This window comes from Cavia porcellus, unplaced genomic scaffold (genome assembly GCF_034190915.1).
Source record: "Cavia porcellus strain 051 isolate PalLab524CR breed Dunkin Hartley unplaced genomic scaffold, mCavPor4.1 scaffold_14, whole genome shotgun sequence".
Lineage (NCBI taxonomy): Eukaryota > Metazoa > Chordata > Mammalia > Rodentia > Caviidae > Cavia > Cavia porcellus.
Window position 1 is genome coordinate 51,882,037 of NW_026947497.1, and position 11,413 is coordinate 51,893,449.

The window sequence follows — 11,413 nt, forward strand, 5'->3', positions numbered from 1 at the left end:
GTAAATTAAAACCACATTGAGATTCCATCTCACCCCAGAAAGAATGGCCAGGATCAAGAAAACCACCAACAACAAATGCTGGAGAGACTATGGGGAAAAAGGAACTCTCCCGCACTGTTGGTGGGAGTGTAGACTGGTGCAACCACTGTGGAAATCAGTTTGGAGGTTTCCTCAAAAATCTGGGATTGGAAGTCCTGTTTGACCCAGCTATTCCACTTCTGGGCATATTCCAGAAGAAGTGAAAACACACCCAGTCATGCATGTGCACCCATGTTTATAGCAGAACAATTTGTCATAGTCAAACCTTGGAAACAACCCAAATGCCCATCAACTGAGGAATGGATAAAAAAGATGTGGTATTTTTATACAATAAGAGTATGGCTCAGCTATAAAGAAGGATCACACTGAGGCTTTTATAGGTAAGTGAATGCAAGTTGAGACCGTATTCAGAAGTAAAATAAATCAAATTCACATGTGTTAATACCCTACTGTAAGAAACTGAAAGAGCAAATAAGATCCAAAATCTTCAATAAGTATTGTGAAAGGGTAAGAAACAGCTCAAAAGGGAAAAATAACTCAGGGAAAAGAAAATAGATGTAAAATTGTAAATATACACTTAAGATAGTTAAGATGATGGTACTACTAATTCTATTAGTTCCTGGAGCAATACAGTTAACACTCATAGGATTAGATCAATTTTACATGTCCATATCTAGTAATCTGAGCAGCTCTTTTGAAAATAACTATGCAAAATAAACACCTTTGTTAAGTTCCTACCACCTTGTTTTGAAAGCCTATATTGTTACTGTTTTGGGTTTTTTGTTATTGTAGTTTGTCTCTCCTGTTTCTTGCTTTTCTTGCATTTGTTTGTTTTTCCCTCTTTAAAATAAAACTTTAAAAATTAATTAATTTCCTATTTGGCCATGCATTTTCCTTTACTCTATTACTAAAGGTTTTTAAATAGTGAGTACTGATACAGTATCAATATTGATACTACTTCTCTTTGGTTATTGTATTCTTATCAGCAATTATTTTACTAGTATTTTTCATGAGCAATTATTTATTACTGATTCAGCCCATATCTCTTCAAAAATCCATTTATTTTTGTATGTATTTAAATAACATTGCAGAGTTGCACATCATCTTTACTAATTTATTTATAATTCTTTCTAGAATGTGTGTCTGGCATCCCTTTTTGATGAACAGACCATTGATAGAGATTTTAAAATACCCTAAAACAGAATGCTTTTTTAAAAACAGAACACATAGTGCTGTTGACTTCAGCAAACTCAGATGGACATTTAGTTTTAGTTTCCTCACATATCATAAGACGAAAAGTAATTGTTCTATGTTCAGACGTTATTTGCAAATCTAAAAGATGACGAATTAACACATACAGAAACCTCAGTCCACAACTGCACACGCATTTCCTTTATTTAGAGAAACATCGGTCTAGGCTCGTAGCCCAGCATCCAGCACAACTCTTGCTCAGCACCTGCAGGGCCCTGGCTCCACCCCGAGCACCCCGCCAGCTGGCCAATCTGTCCCATGTGTACCGTTAATGATGTGTCATACCTGGCAGTCGTCCACCTTCGTTCTTATCACTCCTTTCATGTACTCTTTGTCCATGGTAGGAGAGACGCCAAAACTATTTCCCATGCACAGTATTTCTGCTTTTCCATTTGGCTAAGTCACTTCCACAGAACCATTGAGAATCACAGACCAGGAGTCCAGCTGGTTAGAAGGAGTGGAAACAAAGCGGAAAAGAACACTGTGGTCACACAGCACTGAACGCCCCGAGTTCTAGCCCCAGCACTGCAAAACAAAAACCTTCTGAAAGCACTATCAGTGTACCATATGGAATGCGATACATAATACAAAATAGAACAATAGGACCTGGAGTATTGTGACAAAATGTATCTCACAATTCTTGATGGATTATTATTATTGATTTTATTATTAATGTTTTTTCAAGGAAAAAGTAAGACTTGGATTTCCCTCTGAGTGTTGTACCGAGAGGCCCTGTGAGCAGAGAAACGTTTACCAACCTCTTCACCATCATTAGCACGATGGTCCCTGCTGTCTCCACCACAGCAAAAACCATGACAGCACAGAGCTCTTGCCGCACCGACATCGTCATGTTCGCAAAGGCAGGCAGCTGGTGCATGAATTCCAGAAGTTGTTCTTAAAAGCAACACACACTCCATGTCAAAATGACAGCTTTTATTAAAAACAAGCCTTCAGAAAGAATGCTTTATGCTGGTGCGTGCCTGTAACCCCAACTTCCCAGCAGACTGAGGCAAGGGGATTCCAAGTTTGAGACCAACCTCGGCAACTTAGCAAAACCTTGATGGCTCAAAATAAAAGAGGTTGAGGCTATGGCACAGCATTGGAATAAACAGCAGCAACCCACACTTTAAATGCTTTAAAGTTCCATCTTTGCAAATGCTGTACAACCCATCTATTGATTCAGTGTAAGTTGAACGTCCAGCACGTTTACAGAGGCTGGTCGCCATGGTCATGGCCATCTCCCCTTGCTGATTCAGTAGCAACAGTTGACATCCCAAATTGTAAAGGCTGTGGAAGAGATCACTAAACTTCAAATGGGGACTTCCAATTACACATGAGCTGTGATCTTGTTAACCACATACTAAGAGCTGGTTGAAATGAAATGAAACTCAGAGTTTTCCAGAAGGTCCATTCAGCAGGTCCATTCTGGAGCTTTCTAAGTAGGTAGACAACCAAATCATTTAGTAAAAACAACTGCTTTTAATGCAAAAACATTCCAGGGGAGATTTTCTGTGGGTCAGGGAAATTTATAAAAATTTGACATTTAAAAATTTACAATACAATATGACAAATATAAATGAGAACGGATACAGCAGTCCTTGTCCTGCAGACAGGCAAGAAGAGGAACTGGTTCCTCTTCCACGGGGGACGTCACACAGGAGCGCAGCTGTGGACACAGCCGGCTGCTGACTCCAGGGCTCCATGCCTCTCACTCTCAAGACTCTTTACTCCCTGCCCACTGGCTCTCCACCTCCCTCATCCCTGGCTCTACGACATATGTGTTCCTTGTTTCCTAGGGAGGAAACTGGAGCCAGAAACACACAGGAGAGGACTCAGAGCTGCTGCCTCTGAGGCACATGCTGGGTTCTGCAGCAGGTGGTGAGGGCACGGGGCAGACCTAGGACCTGCTGGCTGTGCCACTTCTGGCACAGGATTAACCCCAGGCAGTTACCTCACTTGCAAGTAACAGCACATCTACTTCACTAGATAGAAGTAAGAATCTAATACAGAACATAGCCCCGTCAGAGGAATCCTCAACGCATGAGAACTGCGACTGTCACCATGGCAGCTGAAGCACCCACCTCTCAGCAAGCAGCACAGTGCCCTTTCCTTGTCACCCACATAATGGAACTGTCCCTATGCACCTCCCTCTGGAGAAAACTGAGGATACACTGCTAAAGACAGGAAGCTATGTTCCTCGAAGATGCTACCCTTCCAGAAGGACGGAGTGATTGCCTTGGCCCAGCTGGGCATCCTCGAGTCCTCACTGCTCCCGTCCCGCCTCCATGTCGCATCCCCAGCAAGGCTGTGGCCATAGGAAGTGCGACTCCATGAGCAGAACCCAGGAAGCCTGTCCCACAGGTCCGGTTCTTTAGCCTCACCCAGATGTATGTATGTGTTAGGCAATCAGTTTATTTTGCAACCAGCACTTTTTCAAAAAAAAAGAAGAAAAAATTCAAAACATATCACTCTGAGAAAACAAATTCTGCTCAGTGCAACATTTATTTCTGGAATAAGTAGGTGTGTCTGTGTTCTGCTTCAACATAGATTTAGTCCTGGGGACAGTCACTGCAGGAAATGACCCACACCTATCATATAAAAGGTCAGACATGCCGGGCGCCCTCCCAGGGGGACCCCATACACAACATTTCCCTCCCCCAGGAGCTGCTGAATTTCCATGGGCAAGGAGATTCTTGGCTTTGAAGAAAACTCAAGAGTACAAATTAATCATCTGCCAGGAACCCTCTACTCTAACAAGTTGGAGAAACAGAAGTCAAGTCATTATAACACATCTGACTGGAGATGAAGTACTCGGAAAACAAGGGACTCCACCAACATACCACCACCACGTCCCAGCACCTCCTGCACACATGGGCTTTGCTTTCTGATGGACTCTGCCTCTGCTGGGGGCCTAGGCAGTGCTGATCCCAGTGTCCCCCAGTGTCCTGCACTCAGGGTGGAGCTCAGGGAGTGCCCCATGGAGGGCGGTGGTTGCTGTGCTCCCCACTGCAGTGTTTCTACCCTGAAAAGTCTCTCCCTCTGCCCATGGCTGCCAAAGTGAACCCCTTTCCACGGGTCACCCCCTGCCACACTGTCCTGCCTCAGAGGTGCCAAAACATACTGCACCCCTTTAAGTGGTAGTGTGGGTGCCTGTACCAGGGAGGACAAGTGTGTGCAAGACAGGGTCGTGAAAGCAATCTGTGATACAGGAGCAGTGACAGGCACTGGAGAAGCCCAACAGGCAGAAAGATCTATGTGCAGTCAGCACAGGTAACAAGAGGGACAGGAAAGGTCCAGCAACAGCAGATGCACATAGTGCTCCAGGCTCCGGTGAAAGGCCAGGAGGGCACAAAGATTTAACCAGGTAGCAGCTGAGAGGGTCTGAGACGCAAGCCTTCAGCAACATCCAGCCACTGCTTCATGGTAATTTCTCCCCAACTTCGTTCCTGGTGGGGGAGAGAGCACCTCAGTGGAAGGATTCCCTACAGCCCATCTCTGAAAACGCAGTCAGTGTAAACCAGAAGCACTTGGCTTACACTGACAGTGCCACAGGGGTCACAAAGCTAAAGGGACCAAGAAGGCTTTGGACAGAACTCTGGAGGGTACTTGGTCCATCCTGAGGATGGAGATAGAGGCCGAGACAGGGAGAGGTGAGTGACACTACCCTTCTATTTAATAACCGATTTACGACATCAGAGGCCTATGTTGGTTTGAGTGATTCAGTTTCCTATTAAAAATTTTTACTAAAGAAACACTCTAGTTTTTGGTGGCACATGAAGCCAGGAGAAAAGGAACTGCGAGATCAAAGTTCTCATCTACCTTAATATTTCAAGCCTTCAAAACAATACATGTTACCGCCACTTGGTAAATGAGTCTACACAAGGACCACGAAGTCCCTTCTTGAATGGATGGAAACAAATAGATGCACAAGAATCCACCACAGCCTAAAAGGAATTTTTTCCCATGCAGTGGCCAAAAATACAATTATATTACTAATTCCATGTGTTCACCTTAAACACTGATGTGTGCACATGCACACACACACACAATCTCTCCTCCTCATCTTAGGGGGTAAAGGGAGTGGGTGGGAGGAGGCATCCACAAGCAGGCCCTGGGTTCTTTTAAAGGGCGTCTGCCATAACCGACACTGGCAGGTACCTCGGGGCTACCAAGAGCTACAGGGGCTCTCATGTGGCCCTTTTTAACTGTACTAGAACACATTTAGTGCTGTTTACACTCCTTGCAGGGAACTAGAATATGTGTGTAATACATCTTGATTCCTTTTTCTCATTGCTCTCCATTCCTTATTTTTTTTCTTTTGGTTCACATTTCCTTGTTTTTTTTTTCATAGAAGATGATCTTTATTGGTGCATTTTAGCTATGCATAATGACTGCATTCATAATAGGGAATTTGTACCTGTACCTGAAATAACTTCACTCTTTTTCCCCTGTTCTGTTACCCTCCCTTCAGCCTTTCTTCTCCTTCTTGTTGACAAAAGCTTTGTTTCCATTTTTCCTTCACCCCTCTTTTCATTAGGGGAAATGGTCTGTATTTCTCTTTCTTGGTTGGACCCTCTAGTTTTGGTATCAGGGTAACGCTTGCTTCTAGGAATAAATCTGGAAATACAGTTCCCCTGTCAGTTTCAGTAAAGAGTTTGAGAGGTAATGATATTAGGTCTTGTCCAAATATCTTGCAGAATTCAGCCATGGATTAATCAGGACCTGTACTTAGATTTGTAAGTTTTTAATTATATCCTTGATTTTACTCACTGTTAATGGTTCATTTAGACTTTTTGTATCTTTCTGATTCAGCTTTGGTAATTCCTGTGTATCCAAGAATCTGTCGATTTCTTCTGCATTATCCATCTTACTGAAATACAAGTTCTGGAAGTGAGTATCTTTGTTACTTTTCTCTCACTGCTGAGACAAAACACCTGATACCTCAAATTGAGGAAAGATTTATTTAGCTCACAGTTTGTGGAGGTTTCAGTCCATAAGCAGCTGGCTCCAAGGTAGAGTGGTGTTGAAGAGGGGCAAGAGTTCATGGCAATCAAAGACAGCAAAAGCAGCAAGAGCAAAAAAGGGCAAAACAAGTCTCTTTCTGTCCCTTTTATTCAGAATGCTGGGATTAGGGGTGGTGCCAATCCAATCAGTGGATTGATTCAGCAATCTCCCAGCATCCTTAATCGTGATTTGCCCTAAAATTCAGGCTGGTTTATGTCCAGACCCATTCAGCCTACAGCAGTTACTGTGCTGTCTATGGGCTTTGGGGTCCACTAGGTGGAGTCAGCAGTGGTTATGAGTTTTGAGCTCAGTTAATCCCTCTCCAACATGGTTCCTGGCCAATCGTCCTCTCCTGGGTGATGTCTGAACCCGCACCACTCATCAGCCACTGCAGTGCTCCATTCCCTCTGCTCTTTTCCGTTGCTGCATCTCTCTGTGGGGGCTACTGAGTAGCCAGCATTCACCACACGACTGCAGGTTTGAGCTGCCCCTCCCACACACTGAGTCTGGGCTCCAGGAGAAAGTGCCACCTGCCACCTTCTCCTCCTCTGCTGAAGTTTCCCTTTGCTGTCCCGATGGGCTTCAATCCTCGTACTTCAGATCCTTCCTGGTCCCCAAGACTCACTGCCCTACTTCTTTTTTGTCACGTTGCTATATTCCAGTGTCTGGACACCAAATCTCAGAGGCTCTTTGTTGCTCACCACTTTGCCATCTTCCCAGAAGTCCTCTCCATCCACCTCTTGATCCCTTTTCCCTTTAGGAAAGCTCCAGCCCCCTACTTTCTATCAGCTATCTTTTTCTTTACCCTTTATTTGTACTTTGAATTTTTCATATAAGGGAAACCATGCAATGTTTAAGCTTGTGTGCCTGACATTTCACATAACATTGTTTCAAGGTACATCCATTTTGCTACACGTGATTCAAACTATCTTTCTTTGTAGCTTTATTTTGAGGGATATAGACTATGAGATCTTTCAAGTTCTCCTTAGGAAAAAACCACATACTTCACTTGAGTTTAGCCAATTTATTTCTTTAAATAAATGTGCATTTGATTGCAGCAAGTGTCAGCATTATCACCACCTATAAGGTAACTGATGTTCAAATAAATGCTAATCACTATAGAAATTATACTGATGAGCATATTACAAAGAAAAAAGGGAAGAAAAGAAAGAGGGAAGACAAGACAAAAAGTGTTGCTGGGCCTGGTGGCCCACAGTCCGAGCCATGATCTGGACAGTATTGCTTAAACCATGCCCAGGCAACATCATGAGATCCTTGTAAACAGGAGAGGAAGGACAAAAAAAAGGAAAAGGGGAGAAAGAACAAATGAGCAGCTTTGGATTTACTTATCAGAATCAAAGCACAAATTCTGCTTTCCAGAAATCTGGGGAGAGGCTTCTCAGATGTAAGGTGAAAGTCACAGATTTCTAGGAATGACCTATGTGAATACACACTAGTGGCCCACATTCCTCCCACAAGTCTCCCCAGATGAACAGGTTACAGAGCATATGTGTGTCCATGCAAAGGGTCGCTTCTGAATGGGTCCACGCATAAGCAATAGCCTACCAGTGAGTCCATCTGTGAGCCAGGCTGCTCCACTAAGAAGGAAATTAAACCCCTTTTAATTTCCCTCTTTCCTTACAACAGAGGGGTTTTTTAAAAAACAGCAGCAGGCCATGATCAAATAACAAGAGATTAAAAACACAATTTTGGAGCGTAGAAGTCAAATGAACACTTGGTTAGCACCCATGAGAACGTGAGATCTGAAGGCTTTGCAAGTAAAACTGAGACTCATCCGGCCTCGCCTGCCCCTGGTCGCAGCCCTTGCTCCACATCAGCTGCTGGCTCCTGTGTAACTTGCTCCTTCACGATCTCCTCATGGACCTCGACCCAGCAAGGACCCTGGCACCCTGCTCAGTGAAGCTGCCATGAGCTGGCCGAGCGCTCCGTGGAAGAGGCACTTGGCGCTGCTGGATACAGGAGAGCTGAGGGACCATTATTGCATCGCAGTGCTCATCCAGACAGTCACAAACTTCCACAGAGCAAAGGATGGTGAATGAACTTTGCACATCTCACCCAGGTTTTGATTTCCCATCCTCGATTGCTAGTACATATACATAATTTAAATGCTTGTCTTACACACACACACACACACACACACACACCCTCCCACATACAATCCCACAAACACAGCCACCTCGTTTTTCTTAAGAACACCTGGGCTCAAGAGGGCTGGGAGCGCAGCAGGACCACCAGGTGGTCTGGCTCAGGCAGGCATGGACAAGGGCCCAGAGCTCCGGAGGGAGAGGGCGCTCCACAGGCAGCATCTGCACTGTACCTCTCTAAGTAGCAGCCAGAGTGTAGCCACTCTGGTGCACAGCCCCTCAGCCTTGCCTGGGCTCCTGCTGTCCCCACATCACAGGAGAAGCAGCAACCCCTGCCTGCTATGAGCTGAGGGGACCAGGACCCACAGAAAAGTTACAGGAAGACAGCTTCTCTGGATGGCTGCTCCTGACTTCCTGGTGGTCATAAACTTCATAAAGGATGAAGTGACCTGGGGAGGCGTTTTCCTAGGGCATTTCCCTCAGAGTGTTACTGTTACATTCATAAGGGCATGAAGTAAAACTGACCTTTTCCAACACTTTTCCAGTAAATACTCATGTTTACACAATGGAGATTAATAAACTTCCTGGAAGCTTCTTGGGCCTGCGGCGCCATCTGCCGGCTTCCATACTCACCAATGTCTTCCTGGGTCCTGTGGATCAGGTCCTTCTCCAGACAGTCCCACACGATGTCCCTGCTCATCAGCAGGTCCAAGGCCCTCTGGATGTCCTCCTCGTCATCCTCATCCTCGGAGTCCACTGCCTTTTCTGGTAACCCGCTCAAGTCCATATCACCAGCTTCACTTTCTGTGGCCTGAAGATAGGCAAAACAATTTTTAAAAGAACTATTTAAGCAGATCAATCTTTGCAGCTCCGAAGAGAAAACAACAATTTTTCAAAAGTTTGATTTTTCTGTAACTATGTTAAATGGATCCAGCACCTCACAACTACTCGCCAAATGTTATAAAAAAGAATTACTTCAACAAAACATGAGTGATTTTATCTACATGAGTGATTTTATCTATTAAAATGTAAATCAGAATCAGTAATTTTTATCTCAGTAATTCTGACTTCTTACCTGTGTGGAATTTGAAACACAGAACAAAGAAGAAAAGGATAGTATTTGCTTTCAGTAAGTTTTTCAAGAAAATGGTTAAGATAAGGGCCTCAGGGAGATGAACTGTTAATTCTAAGCAATTCCTCCTCCAGAAAAATTAGAGGAGTTTCCTAATGCCAAGAAGACAGGACCACTTTCCCCCTATTAGAAAGTCATAAAATATGAACTGTAAACTAATGGTAACCTGATAAATACACAAAACAAGCTCAAACCAAGACCTAGATTTCTTTTGGGGGGGGGGTGGTGAGGATTGAACTCATAACGTTGCATTTTCCAGGCAGGAGGCACTTATACCACTGAAGTAAAACCTCCAGCCCAACCTGGGTTATTCTAACAACCACTCTCGAATTCCAAGTCAAGCCTGAAGGCAACACATCTCACCATCAACTGCTTCCCAGGCAAAGGCAGAGGGGAAAGGACCCCAACATGTGGACACACTCGTGGTGCCAATTGCAGTCTCTCCTGCCCAGCTGTCTGCAGACCAGACTACTGTCTTTTTAGGTCAACCCACAGCCTTTCCTCAAGGGGTCAGCAACCTGTAAACTTGCATCATATTGGACTTAGTTAAAATCTTAGTTAACATAAAGACAGATTCACTCCGGGGAGTAAGAATGAACTGAATTAAAAGCTAATGGCATTTCCAACTGAAATACTAAAGTCTGTAAAACTTAACATTAACTTTGTAGAAAATGTGTATTACAAAGTTTTATTAACTTTATAAAATATAGCGAGCAGGCAGGTGCCTTCTATCCATGGAGCCCAGCTTGTTTGGGACCCTCGCACCGTTTGGGTGCCATGGAACAGCTAGGTGGGTCTGGGGTGCCTGCATCTGTTTCAACATTCAGGCTGTGCATGGTGAACTGTGGAGTTCTAAGCAACCAGGCTGGTGCCCACTTTCCCCAGAGCCCAGCTTGTTTGGGACTGTGGAGTTCTAAACAAGCAGGCAAGGGCCACTAGGTCCAGAGGCCCGGCGGCTTGGGGGAACTGGGTGCCAGAGTCCCACGAGCTGAGGGCATAGACATGGATTTCCAACAGACCCTGAGGAAGCTTTCGAATAACACTTGAAACACAGGAATATAGGAAAATGACAAAACGAAAGACCAAGTTACAATCTCAAACCTCCATCCCATCCCAAGAAGCTTAGGAGCGATGTATATAGAAGAATATATATACAATACACCTCAACTATCAAACATAATAGTTAATGAAATAAACAAGAAACTCCGGGAAGCTTTAAAGGAATTCAAACTAGAAATAATTTCCCAGGTAAAAGAAGAAGTGATAAAAGAAATGAAACAGATACTGAACATACCTAAAGAAAACACAGTTAAAAACTTGGAGGAACTAAACAAAAAGATAGAAGCCCTAGATGAGCAATATAAGAAACAAAGAGAGTACATAAAGCAGATGCACAGAGATATACAGGAAATCAAAAATTCCACTGAAAGCTGTAAAAACCACCTCAATGAAAGTGAAGATAGAATCTCAGACCTGGAAGACAAGATTGCAGCTAGTGAACAGGAAAAGAAAGATCCTTTAAAAAAAACAAAGAATCAGGAAATAACAATTCAACAACTGCAAGATGACTCAAAAACAACATAAGTTTGATAGGGATTAAAGAAAAAGAAGGAGGTGACATAAAGGATGTCAAGAAAATATTTAGAGAAGTAATAGCTGAAAATTTCCCAAGCATGAGATCAGAAACCAACATCAGGTTCACTAAAGCATATGGAACTCCAACTAGTCATAAACAAAATAAAACTACACCCAGACATATAAGAATCAGCATCCCAGAAACCCAACAAGATTACATAATTAAAAGCTGTCAGAGAGAAAAGACAGATCACTTATAAAGGAAAACCTATCAAAATCACAGCAGACTTCTCAGCAAAAAATAAAG

At 43.6% G+C, this 11,413-nt stretch overlaps 1 protein-coding gene across 1 annotated transcript; it reads right to left on the reverse strand.

The window, feature by feature from the left end:
* Positions 1-1,435: 1,435 nt before the first annotated feature.
* Positions 1,436-9,254, reverse strand: LOC134478725 (rap guanine nucleotide exchange factor 2-like). The gene is made up of 2 exons (XM_063260929.1): positions 9,033-9,254; positions 1,436-1,734 (listed from the first exon to the last, which is right to left on the reverse strand). Exons 1-2 carry the CDS (start codon positions 9,184-9,186, stop codon positions 1,649-1,651), a joined length of 240 nt encoding a protein of 79 aa, XP_063116999.1. The 5' UTR covers positions 9,187-9,254; the 3' UTR covers positions 1,436-1,648.
* Positions 9,255-11,413: the final 2,159 nt, after the last annotated feature.